This window comes from Gasterosteus aculeatus, chromosome 5 (genome assembly GCF_964276395.1).
Source record: "Gasterosteus aculeatus chromosome 5, fGasAcu3.hap1.1, whole genome shotgun sequence".
NCBI classification, from domain to species: Eukaryota; Metazoa; Chordata; class Actinopteri; order Perciformes; family Gasterosteidae; genus Gasterosteus; species Gasterosteus aculeatus.
The window spans coordinates 8,703,985-8,724,163 of NC_135692.1; the positions used below are offsets into that span (position 1 = coordinate 8,703,985).

The window sequence follows — 20,179 nt, forward strand, 5'->3', positions numbered from 1 at the left end:
AAAAGAAAATGAGAAGGGGAAGACGGACGGAGGATTCGCGACAGGTAACAAAAAACAAGCTCAGTGTCTCGTGTCCGTCCTTGTTGATTCATCTGCGCTCACCCAGAGTGTATCGGAGAGGAGACCAGGTTGACATTATCCAGTACGTCTGCAGTCCAGCTGTATCTCCTCAGGGAGTCGCTGTCAAAGTCCTTCGCCACGGCCAAATGCTGAGGAGGAGACAGCAGGGTCATTGTGCACGAGAGGAAAGAAGAGATAAGAAGGTCCTGAGAGGACGTCTGATCAAAAGAAATCAATGCGGTGCAGAACGTCTACAGGTCGTAATACGGAGCCATGCATTTGAATAACCACGAGAAATGAAGAGGATGCAACCTGCGCTGATGAAGGATAAACATTTGTGTCTCATAGAAATCATATCAAGAAAACAAAAAGCTGTAAATATCAATCAATCTACATCCATCAGATGAAAATGGTGAATGACATTTGATCCCATGCACTTGAGCATCTACCTTGTTGTGTTGCTCTACAATGAAAGACCTTTCCTTACAGAGCATCTGGAGCGGCGTGAGAAGAGACCAGCTGTTATTTAGCAGATGCTGCATTCACAGATCGTACACTCAAACACGCTTCAGACTTACAGTTACACACTAGCAGACGCCTCCTGACCAAAGGGGTGAAGCCATGTGGCCTGTTGTTAATCAATATGTTCGTTTCCTCAGAGCCTTTGGGGGGGGGGGGTCGAGCTTAAAGGGCCACGCCAAAGGTTTGACTTAATTTACTTCTACTTTTACGTCACCAATCGAAGTATGAATGACAAAACATCTGTTTGATCATTTCTATGCAATAACAACACCGTCGTATGGGACATTTGGAGGAAAAAACAAACGTTTGTCTTGTGAGAGAGACAGAAACACAGCAAGGGGCGAGGGGGAGGGGGGTACGTACCATCTCCTTACTGGGAGCCAGCATCTCCTCGATCATCATGCTGTCCCGCGTGAACGAGCTCCGGTTCAGCGTGTGGGACCTATCGGAACTGAAGGAACGCAGGCTTGGTGTGGTTGCCGTAGTAGTCACGGGTTACCAAGACAACAGTCACAATGATGGAGAGGGGGAAGTGAGGGGGAGGAGGGGGGGTGAGGGGGGGGCGAAAGTGAACAGAAAAAAAACAAAAATAAACACATTAAATGCATGCTTCTTCCAGGAACCTGACTGAAGGCCCCCAGCGACAACCACAAGGAGAGAAGGAGCGCTCCTGAAGAGGAAAGGGTTTCCAAAACAAAAACAAAACTCTGTAGGAAAAAAGGATACTTTGACTTAGATGGTAAATGTGCTGCAAAAACAAAATAAGCACAGTGCCTGGACCCTATTGAACGACACACAGCTCAAAAGCCCCGAAGGCCTGAAGCTCACAAAGCAGACTTCTACGCGACGGACCGTCGTCAGAGCAACAGGACGCGAAGCTGGTTTCAGCCGTCGTGATGGAAAGAATTCCAGGTAATTTGCCGCAGTCGTTTTCAAGGTTTATGTTTCTGTCCTGATGAATAGTGGAGGTGCGGTGAGATGGTTGTTCGTTTCAGAGAGACTTTAATGAGGAAAATAAGGAGCATTCCTGAGCAATGACTTGTGATGAATGTTTGCCTGCAACGACTCAACCACAATTACAACAGCGCCATTTGCCCTAAATGTGTGAACCCATGTGACCCTGTCAGCAAAACACACAACTCCCATTGTGAGATGACGAAGCAGTGGAAGCAGAAAGAGGCCCTGGTTGTTTCAGTGCTGATATCAGTGCTGATATATAAAAGTAATTTGCTATATGATGAAGTTAACTAAGAGGATTATTGAATAAGGGAAATAAACATAAGATGCTTGAAAGTAATAGTGACATTTTTAACTGTCTTTGTCGCAAATCTATTTGTTAGTTTCATTGAATGCAAAACTTAAAAAACAGAAATAAAATGAGCTTGTACCACATAATGTAATTAATTTATGATACTTTGAAAGGGTAAAAATTAAATTACATTTGATTACTTTTAACATTAAAGCAGTTTTAATGTGCGTTTTGTTGTACATTTTTTTAATGTACAAAACTCTCTGAAGGCAACGTGCAGTGAGATTATTCTGCACTGTCCATTGCGTGACACCAAACTGATGAAGGCAAGAAGCTTTTGCCGTCGGGTTAAATATCAGTTCAGGTCCCTGGAAGCTCGATGAAGTAAAACTCCACACAGAAACCGAAATGATGCAAAGCTCCGCCTCAATGTCCCCGACGTTAATGACACGACAGCCACAGTCATCAACGCCAAAGCAGACGCAACAGGCTGTCGTCTCACAAGCAGGCGACACAGCGGGACGGGTTTCAAGTGAGAGCACGACCACACACGGGAACCACGGGACAAAACACGGCGCCACGTGGTCAACAATCACCAGGTTAGCAGTCAAACACACACACAGTCAACATGAGGTATAGATGGGACCACGACGTGGAGACGGGACTCAGGGGAGGGGTGAAATGGGCTCGGTGGGGGAGGTGGGAAGGGGGAGGGGCCTGTCCATGCCTGCAGCCTTACCTGACTTTGGGACTAACAAAGAACGGACAGGAGGAGAGAATAAAAGATCATGAACAAACAGAGGAGAGAGACGAGAGCGGAGAAAACAGGCTGTCTCACTGACGGACTGATTGTCTTTCCTACTGTTGTCCGACTGTATATAAAGACTCGCTCTGAGCAGCCCTCTCCACATTACACATAGTCCGTCCGTGGCATTGAATCCACAGTGTACACTGAAATTGAAACGATTGTGCCGCTTTAAAGCCACTCAGAAGCATTTCAGTAACAGACGTCTGGCCAGAGAGCTTAAAATTATACAGCTGCTGCATGAATTCCGCATCCATGAGATAATTTACTGTTATCCATGCCTCTGCCCGGCACATAACATAAGACATAATTACATCTGACGGCCATAACATAAAGCGTGCAACGCGTCGTCCATTAGACGTCTCTGTTTTGGAGCATTCAGATAAATCATTGAAATAAAACTTCTGCAACGGGACGAAACAACCTCCCGCTTCAGCTCCCAGTAATGAATGAAAAACAACAACAGCCCACATGACATGACTACAGCTTTCTTCTAACCCACTTGTGGTGAGTTCTGTCGCTTTGACATGATCTGAGCCCGTTCCTGCGGCGCAGCAGCTACATTTATGAAAGCCCGCACACTGCGAGACCCCCCCCCACTCAAACAGTGAGTGTGGATGTAAACCAGGGCTCAAGGCCACGGAATCGAACATGTTCCTAATTTCCTGTGGCTCATTGTCCGCGTGTGTCACTACTCAGATATTTAATAACCCCTCCCTCTCGAGCTGGTCGCACTAGTGTCGTTACTCCAGTGTGAGCGGAAAAAAAGGTTCAACGCGCCTCGGAAAGCAAACTGATGACCTGTGAGAACAACATCTGTGTGTCGGTGGTCAGAAGAGTGCAAAACCTCTGAATTCATCCAAAAAGTACTTTATTTTTGTCGGGATTTTACTTGTAATCAACGGGAAACAACTTCTATTAAATTAAACAATACCTTGGTGTACAGTAATCAGCATGAAGACCATAAAGACCACGAAGGAAATGTCTACCACATGTCTGCGATGAAAATGAAAATGGAGAAAATTTCCAAAAGTGTGGAGCAATTTCCTGTTCAGCACTGATGAGCATCATGAGCGCTTTATTTTTCACACCTTCAACGGTGATCGTAGTGTCGTTGTGCGTCTCACCTCTGTGACCGGCCGCCCATGCTGAAGCCCATGTAGCCCTCCTGAGGGAGCGAGTCGTCCCCCAGCTCCCGCAGGTCCTGGGGGGCCAGGTACTTGTCCGTGTCCCCCGTCATCGCATCGTCACCTGCAAGGTGGAAAACAGGCAGGGCCGGTGAGACAGCGTCCCGAATGAATGAAGTCAACGAGGACTCAAAGTTTTATTAAATTTAAAAAGAAAAAATGCCTAATATAATGTATGTGAATATCATCATGTGACCGTGTTTTAACATGAGCTTTCTGCTCCAGTGGCTTCAAGTATCAAATATTTGTTGTTGCCACACAGTTTATCTTCTGTAATAAGAACTGCCATCCCTGCAGCGCTCCCTTTACCGGCTGCATCTGACATCCTGTGGCAGTTTAAAAGCAGGAAAACTCAATAAATGCAAATCGTGTGCTGGATTTTGAGGCGCATGCAGAACAGTGCGGCTCTTTTAGTGCGAAGGATCAATGCAGCTTCCGCCCAGAGGCGCTTTTCCAGCTCAGCCCCGGCTTCCAACTAACGAAACACAAACAAAAGTCTTTGCTGTCACTAAACGATAGCGACGCCGCCAGCGAATGTTTGGTCAGTTTAATGAGCAAATATAGAACAAATCAACAGCTTCATGGGGAATAATAAAATAACTGTCCGATTAATACAAAAAACAAACACACAAACAGCAGACGTCTCTGTCAGCACAGCAGACAAATCACCCGAGCTATGACAGGAAAGTTGAAAGATACGTTACGGGGAGACAGAGAGCCTTGTCATTCCCTCTCAGAGTTACTGTAGATGCTGCAGCCCACTGATGAGCCGGCGAGAGCAGGAGAGGAGGAGCTGCAGCAAGTGCATGCGGGCGAAGGCACGGCAGAGATAAAGGAAGGCATTCCAGAGACCACAAAGCACCCGAGACCCCCGCCTCACCCTCATGCCCCCCCCCCCCACCCCTATCCCCTGCTGCTACGGCACCCCTCCCCCCCCACACTCCCAAAAAATACTTTCTCCCTCAAACACACACAGACCCCATCTGGCGACATTCCAGCCCATTCAAAACCAAACCTCCCCCCAAACAAGCCACAACTCACCTTCTGCTTTAAAGCACTTCATGCAGCCAGAAGCCCAGTTTGCAGGAGTTGCAACCCTGAACTTACTTTTCCTTCGGCTTCCTTCAACTCTCAGTCTGTCTGTCTGTCTCTCGCGCTCTCTCTCTCTCTCCCTCCTGCACACACACCCTGTCTGTCTCTCTTTCACAGCCCGGCGGCCACACAAACAGATCGGCTTGCTCCCGCCTACCGACCCAGGATTACCCAGTGTGTGTGTGTGTGTGTGTGTGTGTGTGTGTGTGTGTGTGTGTGTGGGGGGGGGGGGGGGGGGGTTTAGACAGCTAGAGCTCACTGCAGGACAGAAATAGTAAGTGGGTGTGTGACTAATACTAAGTTCTCTAAAATCTAAACTGTACCGACGAAGACAATACATCCTCCATAACTTTGTTTGGGTTCCATGTCGACTTCATAACTCTGAGAAGGTTTTTGCATCTGGGGGTTGAGGCAAGTTGTCGGCCTGCTTGTCTATTGAAACTTCTCTTAATAATAAAAATAATAAAAAGTGTGTGTGCATAGAAAGCTGCTACAACCCTCGTTGTAGATTTGAGATGTTCGCCCTAAAGGCAATAAATGATACTCTAAACTCCATCAATTACCGTAACAAGTGGAAAAGTGAACCCGTGTGGTGAATATGTTATCGCCTTATAAATAGTTGAGTTATTGATGATTTTGATTTTATATCCACGCTGACCACGTATTAATTCCCTTTACAGCTGTGGGAAAAAACCCATGTCTAGCGACTGCAGAGGGATCTGTGGGGCGTCCTGAATTAGATCGAGGACTGTGTGTGATATTGGAGATGTTAATCATTGCTGTAACTCAGCTGGTATGTGAGCCAGTGATGTGTGTGTGCGTGTTTGTGAGCTTACAGTTACACACCGTATATTTTTAGATCAAAAATTAAAGATGGTGACCCAAGAAGCCAAAAAACAACAACAACAAAGACCTTGCTTCAGTGTGAGAGCAAACATGCACATACACACACGTGACATAATTCGTTTAGTTGCACCACCTCAGACTGGTTACTGGAGTTAGTTAAGGCAACGCAGTCGGGCTGTAGCTGTTTTTTCTGGACTTACAGGAATAGCTCATGCAGATTTTTCCAACATCCATCTCTGTTCAAATGAAGCACAAGTACACCGTCAACTATTTTCCATCCAAATCTTTGGAATATCTACAATATTCCTGCATCATGTAAGTGAAGGTTTTTCTTTTTTCTAATATAATGCTAAGTGATGTTCAATAAAAACATTAAAACACAAAATATTCAGAGACAAAAGCCAGAATCATTGGGACACACCCTAAACTCCATGACACCCTGCACAGACATTTCTACATAGAGACCTGCTTATTGTTACACAAAATGGCATTTCTATATATTAGCGCTGTATTTGGCCAAGTCCTACACAAGCCCACACAATGTCTGTCCATCAACGATCCCAGCCCGAACCATTGCAGCAACTACGGGCGGCCAAACCCAGATTATAAATCCTAATTTTGATTTAAAATACCAAAATATGTAATGTGTGTGACAGTAAATCAGTTAAGGAAACAAGCCAATGATTGAAAAAGCTCTACATCAATTTCTAGTAGTTCTTTTCCCTCCACCGATCTCATTGGAGACAGACAGTGAAAAGTTCAAGTTCAGCCGCTTTTCGGTCACAGACCAAGAGAAACGAGATACACAAAGTAAACACACGCACACACAGAAAGACACACAAGCATCTGACACCGTGTTTGCTTTTGGCCCGAATGAGTGAAATGACAATGGCCAAGCCCTCCGGAGACAAACCATTTGAGAGTGTGTGTGCGCGCCGTCTACCGCACGGCATGAAAAGAAATCCGTCACACCCTTCACAACGCCGCATGCAGACAGTTGCCATGGCAACCTGGGAGTAAAAAGCATATTCCCCCCGTTTCAATGCATGGAAATACCGGCGTCTTTACAGAAAGCACGGCGTGAGAAAGGGGAGGCGGGAAGCGGCAGCGCAGGGTAGAGAAGCGCAAATCACACGTACACCTGTGACTCCAACAGATGGATTATGGTGTTTTCACTACTTTCTATTCAATCAAGCACATACAGAGGGATTGGAATTGCAAAAAAAAAAGAGGTAAAAGATGATTGACATACAGAAAGAGGTGAGAGAGAAGGAGTGGAGATTTAAAGGAGAAAATAAAATGAAGTAAAATGAAAAATACCTTCTTCCACATCAGATATATAGTCCTCTGTGATCATTTCAGGGACATTGGCTTTATAGACTGTGTGATTGGGATGGAGGAGAAGGTTAGAGTAAAAAATAAACCAAAATAAATGGAAAAATGTCAAATAAAGAAATATCATGAAATAAGTTAAAGATGGTAAAGATATTCTTTTGGCTTTGAATAATTACTCAACAACAAAATAACTGTTTCCATAGCAACACTGGAGGGAGGGTTTGGCAACCAATGTACGAGCACTGGGACCTACTTCTGCCAAATATGACTCAACCAGGGGTTTTAAAGGCTGTTTTGGGGGGACCGTTGAAATTGATTTAAAGCAACACAGATTAAAATATCAACAAGCTGAACGGTGAACCCTCACCTTCGTCGTCGGACATGTCCAGCACCTCGTTCATGGTCTCCGGAACGTTCATCCTGTGCTTCTCTATGACGGTCTGTCCAACAGAGATACAAAAAAAACAAGAAGCCTTAAAAAGTTATTCTGTTGCATTAACAAAAGGTCCACGCAACCCACCAAGTTAAAACCATTAGGCCTTTAATTACTACATGTGACAAAAGGAAAATATTTGGGAAAACGATACATATCGACAAACTCACTCTCACCTTAGTGATCAGAGTTTCCTCTGTGACCACTTTAAGTGTGTCGACTACAGAGATGTAGCCGAGCCTCCTGGCGATGGACAGAGCGCTGTTCCCACTCTGGACGAAAGAATGAAATTCAGAATGAAAGTTATGTAATAAAGTCCTAGTGTGAGCGTGTGAGTGAGTGTGTGTGTGTGTGTGTGTGTGTGTGTGTACTAACAGCCGTGAGTTCGTTGGGCGACGCTCCATGATGTAGCAGCAAGTTGATGATGTGTGTGTGTCCCTGCTGTGCAGCCTGATGGAGAGGAGTGTATCCGTTCTGCCAAGGAGGGAAAAAGGGAGATGGCTTAGATCAGTTCATCTCCAACTGACTCCTCAGTGATACACATCATATATATATATATATATATATATATATATATATGCAGTAAATATACACTAAAGGGTTACCTTAGTCTTAGCATTGACCTTCGCTTGATTCTTCAGCAGGAAATTCACCATCTTCACGTTGCCATAGTGACAGGCCACATGGAGTGGAGTGTATCCCAGCTAGTGAGACATCAATTGAAAATATTTGATCAGCAAAGTGATGTTTATCATATCAATGCATCAGATATTACCTACAAATTGTAGTTTAATGTAATAAGACGTCAAATGAGCAGGAGTAGATCCCTTTGATCTCTTGAGAACCTGAGATCTTGTTGGATGTCTGACTAATTCGCATTGTCTTAAACTAAAATACCAAATTAAGAAACAGTTTTTCCAAAGATCCAGAGTTCTAGTCTTAAGCTATTAGTAGCAGAAAAAATACCTTCTGGGTTTTTCCTTATACGGCTCATCCATCCACCCACCTACCTGCCTATCCAGCTATCATATTTACCTCCCCACCTATCCACCCATTTATCTACCTACATATCCATCCATTTATCTACCTACATATCCATCTATCCATCTTACAATCCATCTACCTTTCTATCCACCCATTTATTCATCATCCATCTATCTTTCCACCCATTTGAAAAGCACAATGAGGATGAGAAAATACTTGAATCATTACCTTGGTCTCGGGGTCTAAGGTAGCTCCCTGGTTGACTAAGACCTCAGCAACGTTGACTTTATCCTCCTGGGCGGCCAGGTGGAGCGGAGTCAGACCGGACTGAGGACAGACGGTTACATTTAAAGACAGAGTCAAAACTAAAGACGGAGAAGATGTGCAAATATAGATAAATATACACAAGGAAGGATAGAAAGGTGAAATAAATCCACAGAACTGTGCGTTATAACTATAAGAGAATAGAAGTCGACATACCCACAACAGAAAATGCACAGCTTTTTGGTAAATGACCAGAATCATGTATAAAAAGGCCAGTAAACCACAAGTCTGTACCACACATACATACATATATACACACAGACACACATACATATCTTGTTCATGCAAATCTGGTACCTTGTTGCCCATATTTATTGGAGCGTCTCGGGCCAGCAGCAGGGTGACGATGTCCACGTTGCCCTCCTGTGCCGCGAGGTGCAGAGGGGTGATGCCCTGGCGAGTCACGGTGTTGGTGGAGGCCCCGTACTCCAGCAAGGTGGTGGTAATCTCCATCTGATTCTTCTTGGCTGCAATGTGGAGGGGTGTGTAACCGTTCTGGGCACAGGGACACAGACACGTTATTTGATTTTTCTAATTAAAAAAAATATAGAATTTAATTCAGACAAAATAAAGAATACGTAGAATCTACATCTCAATTTTGTTTGAATTAATTTAAATAAACACCGTGAAAGGCAACAAAATAGGAGGGCACAAAGGGCTGTAGCTTTATATTTAGCATACAGACATGAAAGTGAAGAAAAACATTTGATTAAAATTTTAAAATGATTACTTTCAATAATGTATTCAAAGAATAAATAAACAGTGCAAATAAACAGTTATTGGGTCCTTGCTTATTTCCGTGGCAGCTCTTTGTAGATAGAGTGTAAACAGGGAATCCAACCAGCCGATCACAACGCTGCGCTCAGCTATAGTACACAGCGTAATAGCGTGTGGGTGGCTGAAACTAGGTCAGCCTGGTTTCACCCGCCGCCAGAGAGCGAGAGAGAGAGAGAGAGAGAGAGGGAGGTTTTGGTGCATTGAGGAACATTCGGCTCGACTGGCTCTTACCTTTGCGGCTGCATGCGGTGAAGCTCCCTGGTTGAGCAGGAGCAGCGCTACCTTCTGGTTATCATAGTGTGCTGCCACATGCAGTGGAGTTAGTCCACTCTAGACACACACACACACACATAAGGATTGTTAGGTGGGTAACATACAGTGGAACAGTGTAGTGCTTTTGATAAGAGAAGCGGGAGTGTATGCTATAAAACAGTTCTCTCATCTCATCACTCCTCACCTTCCCGGCAGCGTCGGACGGAGCGCTTTTCTGCAGCAGCAGGTTGGCGACCTCAATCTTCCCGTATTTTGCAGCCACATGCAAAGGAGTGAAGCCCTTCTGCAGAGACACACAGTCATGTTAAATCACATGCATTACTAAATCTAATTACTATGGTTGCTAAAAACCATTACTAATTACTATGGTTGCTAAAAACGCTTCAGTCAATAGTTACTCACATCTCTCTTGGGATTCTGTACATGTCTGCTATTTCCAACCATGTGTGTTTAATCACTTACAATGCAGGGCTATGTCATGACACAACACGGGGAACTGATTATTTGGTGCCTAAAAATGATGAAATAAAATACGTGAACAGGGTGTGGAACTGCGTGTCGCGAGTTCCTCCAGCTATGAGGCAACACACATCCTTGAACCAGCTCTCCCCAGTGTATGTTTATGTATAAAGTGACTAACAGCTACGAGACTTCATCTAGACTGTTTTTCCAGTTTAAGGACCCTGTGACCCTGTTTGCGGTGGATGGAAGTATGATGATGATCTAAATCATTCCTTTCCAATAGTTAGATACACATTAGGAAGAAATTAGATTAACTGAAAGTTGATTGTATTCAATTCTATGTTTGAACTACAGCCCAAATGTGTACTTCATCCTTCATTTGAAGTGAAAGTAAGTCATCTATGACCTTCACTTTGTTTCAATGTTTGTTTTGCCAAAATCTAGTTTCTAAGTATCATCTGGAAACCTCTCCAGTTTGACTCCATTTGGTGGCTATGAAATGACTAACGCACAAACAGAGCCTCTCCAGGACCAGTTCACTGACTCCGGAGACGTCTTTCCGACCCGACTGGCAAGACAGCCGCCTGTAACAGACTCTCCTCGATCTAAGCTCCTCTTTTCACGTCTCCGTGACAAAGCGACAAACCTTGGAGATGATGCCCAGACTCGCCCCCTGATCCAGCAGCGTCGAAGCCACGTCTCGGTGGCCCTCCCGGGCCGCCAGGTGCAGAGGCGTGTACCCGGAGTTGGTGGTGGCGTCCGCGAACGCTCCGCTGGAGAGCAGCTGCTGGACAATGTCCTGCTTGCCGAGGCGGCTCGAGATGTGCAGCGGAGTCTGGTCGTCCTGGCGACAGAGAAACAATCAGGCTTTCTTTTCGACGTGGGGACGTGGAGGGGTTACTTCTGGGAGGTGGGGGTAACCTTGGCCTTGGCGTCGACTTGCGCTCCGTTCTGGATCAGATAGCGCACCACGTTCGATTGTCCGGCCCTCGCCGCCATGTGGAGCGCCGTCTCCCCCCTCTGCAACACACATGCGCAAGCACGCACACACAAGAAAGCGGGATTGAAAGAATACACAGAAGACTTGATTCCTCATGAAAACTCTTTCTGTTGAGATGGGACGCAGAAAGAAAAAAAGAGCGAGAGGGAGGGAGGGAGGGAGGGAGACCCCCTTTGCCCTCCACACCCAACTCACCATAATGACGTCCCATAATGCTCCGTTTCTACGGTAACCTGGCCACAGACACGGCGTGGGCGACCACATGCTCGGGGTTGAAGAGTCAACCGTGCAGCGCTCTTTCACCCTTCTCTGTTTACTCGTCACTCACTTCTCCCTTAAGTCTTTATGTCATCTACGCCTGTCTTTCTCTTTTATTCCTCCTCCTCCTTCACGCTGAGGGTAAATGGTGTCAGTGGTGGGAGTTTGTAGCGTTCGTGGACTGGATGAGAGTGAGACACGACATTAATAGAAGTTCACTTCTCCAGTCTGGACTATTGAGATGGTTAAACTACATAATTCTCTCTCTCTCCTTTCTCAGTGGTTGATTTATCATCTCCTTGTACGTCCTAAAAGATAATTTCAGTCATTTTAATATATGTTTGTGGCCCCCTGAGGAATTTAAGAACAATATTGTCTTTCTTTTTGCTCCATTGTTGGTCTCCACCCTCTCCTAGACATTAATCTGAAAAGCATCTAGTTAAAAAGTAGAACTTTGTACCAAGTTTAAACTTGAGTAAAATGAAAGTACAGGACTTGAGTTCATGTGTTTATCTTCTCTCACCCACGCGGAAGAGATGTTAAAGTCCCCTGTGAGGAAAGAGAAGGAAGCGGGACGAAACTCACCACGTTGCTGGTGTTGGGTGAGGCGCCGTGGTTGATCAGCTGGTGCACGATGTTGTCGTGTCCCATGAACGCAGCAACGTGGATCGGAGTCAGGCCGGACTGTTTAGTGAGGAGACACGCGGAGGAGGTTAGTGGACATAAACAACATTTAATCGACCAACTGCGTGCTTTGTCGCTACGTCATTAAACCTTTGGAGGACTAAACTTTCACAAATTCAGGGAGCAATTAGGGGGTTGAGTGGAACAGGACACAATAACATGGACTTCGGAGGAGTCGGGGATCAAACCATCGATAATCTGTAATCTGAAGAAATCCCGCAAAAATAACTATAAAACATAAAATACATGATAACGGCGATAATTCATGTTAATTATAATACCAGTACTAATTTGTTTATTATTTCATTATTAACATGCCGGAAAGCTGATTTTATGGTATGATGTTAATTTGTTTATGGCTGCACTAACTGTTAATATGAACTTGTTGCGTTGCTAAAGTTTCCACTTCTATCAATATCACTCAATGAATTTAGAAGGATAAGGGGTCGCTGCTTTAAACCTACGAAAGAAACACTATATTCTAGAAAACTCTAATCGCGAAACCAGGTGACCGATTTATAGAGCTAAACTTTGTCTCACAAGAGTTGCAGATTATGTTTCAGTTCATTAAGAAAGACTTTAAGCACAATACAAATAAATACTTGGTAGAATAGGACATTTTGTGCAGCGAGCGCAGTATTTATAATATTTATATAATAACTCCTTCTGAAATGTCTTAAAGTAGTTGCATAAGATGTAAGAACACAATAGATGTGCAAGTATGTCAAACCTGTGCATGAGAGCGTTTTTTAAGTTCACTTTCCACCGCCGAAAGGACTAATTTAACTTGAACGTGAAATATTACACAGCTTTAACTTTTATTGCTGGGAAAGCTGATGACACAAATAATTGATGACACCATGGCTCCATGACACACACACACACACACACACACACACACACACACACACACACACACAGACTCCTACCTCAGTGACTGCCTGTATCGACGCTCCATGCTTCAGAAGAAGTTCCATCACCTTGACTCTGTTTTTCTTACAGGCAATGTGCAGGGGAGTGAAACCATTCTAAAAAAAAACAAAAAACAGAATTAACACAAAAACATGAACATTTTCAAGCAAAAATGGTTCCTCAAAAAACTGCCGGTGTTTCTTCGCAGGTCTGTGCTGAGCTGGCAGAAGATAAGTCTGGAACGGCGAATGGAAAGTACAGTACAAACCCTTCTGCGCTTTCCTACCCCTCTTTCTTTTACTTTTTCTCTGCATGCACACCAGACAAGCATGTGTGGAAATAATTGAGTCGACTGTTAAAGTTAAAGTATGCTGCACTGAAATAGATACTTTTTTTTCTTTTACAACACATAGACTCTCCCTCCCTCCCTCCCTCCCTCTCACTCTGACTTTGAGGTTTCAGGCTCAATCCTATGACTTCATTTTCCTCCTCTTTTTTTTTCTTCCCCCCTTTTCATTCTCTCTGGCTACAAAGTCCCAGCGCTCTAACCACACCCAGACGTCTCCCATTACAGAGCAGAGATGGTTGTCTAACACCAAGACAGTGTGGCCGCAGTTACAAAACCTTGTTTTCACTCATTTCCTGCATGTGTCTCTTTCTCCTTTGTTGAAGTCCCTAATTGGTCTTTTTATTTTTTATTTTAAACGTTGGGAGGAGAGGAAGTAAAGAAGGAGAGGGGTAAATTAACCACTTTTTTGGTAGACAACACTGCTATTTAATTCTACAACTTAGGAGAAAACATCAATACTTTTCATTAGCTTTTAGTCCGCTGCACAATAAATTAAACACGTTTCTCTCTTGTGCCAGACTACTGTATGAAAATAGAACTTTTTAGTTCAGTGCGACAAGATGTACAAATAAATAAATAAACAACAAAAGTTTCAGTTCATTCAAGTGCTTCAATGTATTCAGAAATGGTTTGACATACAGCGGTCTGAGGGAAGACGGTCAAATCATCCCCATTTTCCCCCCCAAACTCGGCATCCCTTTACTCCTCACCAGTGCCTTGGCGTTGGGGTTGGCCTTCTTGTCCACGATGACCTTGGCCACCTTGTAGTGGCCGCAGTGGGCGGCCACGTGCAGCGCCGTCAGGTAGTCGTTGGTCACGTCGTCCACGGGCACCTCGTGGTGCAGCAGCAGCTGGACGCAGTTGAGGTGGTCGCCCTGCGTCGCCATGTGGAGCGGAGACAAGCCGTTCTGCAGAGGGGGGGGGAATGAGGGTCACGGGTTGAAAAGAAAACGAGAGGGAGGGTCGCCGGGAGATCGGAGAAGGTGGAATAAAGACCGGGAGGTCACCTTGGTCTTGGAGAGGATCGGAGCTCCCCGGTCCAGCAGCATCTCCAGCACCTGCTCGTGGCCGCTGCGGGCTCCGCAGTGGAGAGGGGTCAGACCGTCCTGCAGGGGGGGTGGGGGGGGGCGTGGTGAGCTCGCTGCCATAACCAACAGGGTGCTCAAAGAAGGACCTCGCACACAAAATAACCCCTCTTCATACAGTGGATACTCAAACCGAGTGAGACTGTCCACGGTGACCGAAAAAAAAACCACTCTTCTGCTGGCTGTGAATAATTTATAGGTGGAGGTGCACGTTGTTTGGGGACTAGGGAGCACACCACTGGATACATGAGACCTGGAATATACTGCAGGAGTTGTGCGAGAGTTTGGCTCACTTCTACTTAAATTATTTAAGACTTTTCTTAGTTTCTTCAATTCGCTGTAAAGGCATGAGAGAAATGGTAACATGAATTCACATGTAACATGGGGATGAGTAACTGATCACTTTGAGGTTGAAGTATTCCTCTAAGCAGCACAATGAAACCCTCCCCTTCCAGCTCCATGCAGCGATAATCATTATTTCATTCTAAGGATTTCTTTCTATAGGCTGAGAAAGTCCCTGAACTGAGAGACAGAAGAAAAAAAAAGAAGAAAAAAATGATGGGGGACAGTTCACACCTGCATTGTAATATCAATATTCTCATTTAGTATTGTTTCCAAAGTCAAAGCTGTAAAACAGGATTTGTGACACTATCCAGCTACGTTATGACATATCAGAGAATACTCTTTATCCAGTGTGTCATTTTCAAGCCTCCAGCAGTGCAGGGCATCCTCTTTATCAACATCAGCTAATAAAGTGCACATGTTTGTGTGCGTACCTTTGTCCGTGCATCTATCTTGGCCCCTCTCTCCAGCAGCAGTCGCACCATGTTTCCATTCCCGCGTTTGGACGCTACGTGCAGCGGTGTGATGTCATTCTGAGGAGAAAGACGAGCATCGCTTTCTCATTCGGCAACAAAGAAAAGAAGAATTTGACGGCCCAAGTTTATGTTGCATCCATTTGACGAAATAAGGAACCTGATAGTAAACACGGTTTATTGCTCACATACGTGTCGAGTAACAATGAAATTATGAAACGAGTTGTGCGAGAAACACGGAGCCGCTGAACACATTTCAGACAGCCTGTCCCTGCCTGCAGCATTTCAAATGCATCCCACTTGTCTGAAATTTGAACAATCAAATGGAGAAAAAGAGGCTTTATTTGACAGTGGGGGAGGAAGGTGGATAAATATCCCCCTCTAGGGGGGTGTAACCATTCCAGCAGCGACAGCCGCAGTGTTGCAGTTTAACGGTTTATTGCTTTCTTTGTTTCCCTTGGCTGTCTTTCCCATCGGGCCGACCTGGAGGAGGATGTATCAATAGGACACTTTCCAGAGTGTGGAGAGCATTTTAGTCTACTAACTATGTCATCATTGTGTGACTACAGTCCACACAAGGGTCTCTGGTAGTTGTATCTTTGAAATGTTGTCATTATGAGAACATCTTTTATTATGTCTCTCCTTTAAAAGAGATGGCTGGATGTTATTCTGTATTGCGTATTGCATACTACTTTATTTCAAACTAATTTGTTGTATTTGGTGGTCCCTGTGGATAAAAGAGGTAGTGTTTCCAAACGCCCGAGTCCCTTAAGGAAATAAATACTCAGGACCCGCAGGACTTGTTCCTCCTCACAGAGCATTTCTTCACTGCGCTTGCTTCATTTACCTACATAAAACACCCGATTTCTGTCTTCAACACTGATTATTTGAGTAGGACCCATAAAACCAGCATCCATTCCTTCGGTCTATAGGTCACATAGCTGGCGACATGTATACGTGTGTACCCCCCTGCAGAGGGACAAGCACAGCTGCAGGATTACATGTCTGCACTCCTTGATGGATTCCTGCACACACACACACACACACACACACACACACACACACACACACACACACACACACACACACACACACACACACACACACACACACACACACACACACACACACACACACACACACATCGGCCCGCCCTCATGCGAGAGTCTGGCTGAATGTTTGCAGCAGCACTCACTTCTAAAACGATGTGTTTGTGTGTCTTTGTGTGAGTGTGTGAACCAAAGCACCCACCCTTGCCTTGAAGTCCACAGCCGCCCCTCTGTTCAGAAGGAGTGTTGCTACGTTGATATTGCCATAGTGAGCCGCGATATGGAGAGGAGTGAAACCGCTCTGAGAGGGACGAGAGACAGAGAGAAAGACATAATCAATACTAACAGGGGGGGAAATATGGAAAACACGTGTCTGCATCAGCCACGAGCAAAGGCACGATGGGATATTGAATAGCAGGTTTGGCCAAAAGCAACCGAGCAGTCGAGTCGAGCATGCTTTAAGTGCTGGATTTGACTTTTATAGTAGAATATAGATTTCTGTGACGTTGCCGGTGTTCAGGTTCGGAGCGGATGGAATCGCAACAATGAGCAAATAAAAGCACATTAAGCTTCTGTGAGGTGAAAAACATGCAAAGGTGCTTAATAATAAAAACTACTCTTTTCTTTCATCTGAAAAGGAAAATGAAAGACATGCAGGTGAGCATGCATTTAGATTTAATACAGTCTAGTTATAAAAGCTGCATTACATTAACCAGACATGACCAGCTTGGATTGATATAAATGTAAATGTCATAATCCTTCCAAACATAAATTGTTAACTTGATCAGATCATCTTGATCAGTCTTTCTTTTACCTTCAAAAGCAACAAAGAACACATGTCAGCATGCTACATGTATTGATCATATAAATCCAGGAGGTGATCAATGAAAAGTTGATGAAACAGCTTTCAGTGACAGTAATTAGCATTTCCTTAAAAGGACATTCAGCACAATTCAGGCTCACGTTTGTAAAGAAAAAAGCAATTAACTAAAACCTATTGACGTGCCAAAGCTCAACTAAATCCATCACTATCACTTCAGCCCTCCAGTTCTTCCCCTCACGGAGAGCTGGAGGAGAAGCGTAGGTGTCACATGCGTGCAGACAAATAGAATTAAACCTGATGCTCAACTTAAACAATCTGCCACTGGAGCAGAATCACGCTACAGAAACGTGCTACTGTGAATGGAGGAATGGAACGTAATTGGGGGAGAGGATTGAAACCTGTGCTAATATTCTCTGTAATGGAAGTTATTACTACATATGTACTACAAGACGTGTACTGAACCACGGCAGATGGAGGCAGGAACCCGGAGGATGGGAGTCATATCATCCGACGCTCAGACGCAACACACGCCGGTCGTTTTCTGGCCAAACCACAAAAAGATAAATCCCTTCGATCCTTCATAATCCCTCAGTACCAAACGTAAGGTCGTTACCGCGGACATTTAAGGAACAGTTGAAACTTTGAGGAGGACGCTCAATCGCTTCAATGGTGGAGGCTTTACACACCGGACATGAACCAAATATGACACATCAAATCTGCTCATAAATCTGTTACTGCAACTTAATTGCACCTTTATGGGGTTTAAAATAACCAATGAATCCAAAAAAACAAAAACAAAAACAAACAGTGAACCTCCTCCATGTTGACTTGCTTCCTCAAGTGTTATTTATTTTTCCACAGCACTATTTTATCCCGACTCACATTTATCTCGCTGTTTTCATCCACCTACACATTCCAGTCAATTCAACGGACATTTATCTCTGCAATCTTCCCAATAAAAGTATTTCAGCCTGTTCGTGTGCCTTTAAAGTGAACTGTTGAACTGATGGCAGCTCCGTGTTGGTTGGAAAATAGTGGAATTTATGGATGAAACAGGTTTTTGTTGTTGTTATAAATATACAATCCAGGAGAAGCTGCAGGACTGCTGTTGTACAGAAAGAACCAGAGCCGTGGAAATGTACATTATGCTGAACGAACCATGTGAAAGTCAGTGATGCTGTTGGCTGAACTGCTGGTTTTAATAACAGAAGGTGAGACGCCGTCAGCGGCGTAAGCGTTCATGCTAGCAGACAGAAGGCTTTGGCTTCGCAATGGTGACAACGAGGGAACAATGACAGGAGAGGAAGGGGAGAAGAGGAAGAGAAGAAGTACCTCTGTTGTTCTATTCACCATCATCTAGAAGGCAAAAGGGGAGCAGTGGGTAACCAAAAGGAACAAATAGAGGAGGGAGGAGGAGGAGGAGGAGAAGATGGGGTGGTTAGTGCACCACACCAACTACAACACCAACACCACAGTTGCACCAAGCTGTAGGATGGATAAATGAGAACATGGCCGGACGTACAAGGAAGAACCAGAAAGCAACCACAGAGAGACACACAACCGGCGGAGTGAGACACTCAATCTTACTCTATTCGCTGGAGACAAATTTGAATTAATCTGAATTTCTTTGATTGAAGTGGTCAATTCACAAAAGATTAAAAAGGGATCGGACTCAAGAACTTAAAAAGTATTAAAATCACAAACATTCTGTCAGCGGGTCGCGGTCCCAGAGGACGTACCTTGGACTCCACGTCGGCGTTGTGGTCGCTCTGCAGGAGCAAGGCGGCGGCCTTGGTGTCGTCCTTGCGCGCGGCGATGTGCAGCGCCGGCAGGCGGACTTTCCCCTTGGTGTCGTTCTCCAGCAGGAGCGAGACCACCTGGTCGTGGCCCTGCTGCAACGCCACCGCCAGCGGCGTGAAACCGTCCTGAGGGCGCGCAATACAAAAAGGCAGGTGAGCGCTCCAGGGTCAGCTGACGGCAGGACGCGAATGATCACCACATGCAGGATGATGAGTCGGACTTTCACCCAGGAGACCGCTGTTCATGTCCAGGGGAAATCTTATTTGTCCAGTAAATTCTTTGCTTGAGTAACATGGCTTGTGTACTTTTTACGCTCGGGTTTGTGGACTTTCCAAGAAAAACGCACTGAAAATATCAGTTACATTTTAAGTAGGACATCATTCAAACAGTTGTGTGTGACAACACTCAGAACAAGCGAAGGGCAATCTAATGAGACTTTGTCAATTTCAGCATTTAAGTTAATGCTCTGAAGAGTTTTAAGTGCTCGAGTTGAAGATAAGTGTCCCACTAAAGAACAAACAGAAAGGAAATCATGTTGCTAATGGGCGCCAACCGAGAAGCAGACAGGATGACATTAACTGCGTCCTCCTGCAAACGTCTTCATTCAAACAGTACATATAACAAATGAGACGCAAAGCAGCAGCATCTATGAATCATCAAAGAAAAGGAAAGATTTCCCACTAGTAAAACAACACCGACACCATGTGTGTGTGTGTGTGTGTGTGTTTACACAGGACGCCGGCTGTCTAGAGAAAACCAACTCCGCAGCATCGCTACACCCACACATGAAAGCAGAAGCTCCCCCAGAGATCATGCACACAAAACTGTGCGGGCAAGAACATAAACAACAAAGCAAACACACAAACACCCATCCGAGCGCACCATCATGTCTGCAGCCACACAGATGTTTTAGTGTGCATAAATGCAGCCTGTCTCAGAGCGTGACCCTCCAGTTTTATCCATTTGGGATTCGGGAGAAGACAAAGAGTCAGTTCAGCTTGAAATCTTGCGCGAACGATGACGCAGCAAAATTTAAAAAATCTAAACTTTCCCCT

At 44.8% G+C, this 20,179-nt stretch overlaps 1 protein-coding gene across 50 annotated transcripts in view; it reads right to left on the reverse strand.

The window, feature by feature from the left end:
- LOC120819509 (ankyrin-3-like) overlaps nt 1-20,179 on the reverse strand; it is a 98,123-nt gene that overhangs the window by 32,002 nt on the left and 45,942 nt on the right. For 8 of the 50 annotated variants that reach the window (XM_078103133.1, XM_078103131.1, XM_078103132.1 and 5 more), the window contains exons 6-29: nt 19,064-19,249; nt 18,657-18,680; nt 16,704-16,802; nt 15,414-15,512; nt 14,560-14,658; nt 14,263-14,460; nt 13,221-13,319; nt 12,193-12,291; nt 11,271-11,369; nt 10,996-11,193; nt 10,072-10,170; nt 9,846-9,944; nt 9,135-9,332; nt 8,742-8,840; nt 8,135-8,233; nt 7,905-8,003; nt 7,706-7,801; nt 7,464-7,536; nt 7,082-7,141; nt 5,962-5,997; nt 3,764-3,887; nt 946-1,048; nt 510-554; nt 103-209 (exon numbers count right to left, since the gene is read on the reverse strand). In XM_078103133.1, the coding sequence (XP_077959259.1) occupies nt 103-209; nt 510-554; nt 946-1,048; nt 3,764-3,887; nt 5,962-5,997; nt 7,082-7,141; nt 7,464-7,536; nt 7,706-7,801; nt 7,905-8,003; nt 8,135-8,233; nt 8,742-8,840; nt 9,135-9,332; nt 9,846-9,944; nt 10,072-10,170; nt 10,996-11,193; nt 11,271-11,369; nt 12,193-12,291; nt 13,221-13,319; nt 14,263-14,460; nt 14,560-14,658; nt 15,414-15,512; nt 16,704-16,802; nt 18,657-18,680; nt 19,064-19,249 (2,537 nt within the window). Of the gene's footprint in view, nt 1-102; nt 210-509; nt 555-945; nt 1,049-2,570; nt 2,583-3,763; nt 3,888-4,864; nt 5,103-5,961; nt 5,998-7,081; nt 7,142-7,463; nt 7,537-7,705; nt 7,802-7,904; nt 8,004-8,134; nt 8,234-8,741; nt 8,841-9,134; nt 9,333-9,845; nt 9,945-10,071; nt 10,171-10,995; nt 11,194-11,270; nt 11,370-12,192; nt 12,292-13,220; nt 13,320-14,262; nt 14,461-14,559; nt 14,659-15,413; nt 15,513-16,703; nt 16,803-18,656; nt 18,681-19,063; nt 19,250-20,179 lie in introns of those variants that run through there. The other 42 variants (XM_078103101.1, XM_078103099.1, XM_078103097.1 and 39 more) reach the window with 13 other exon arrangements.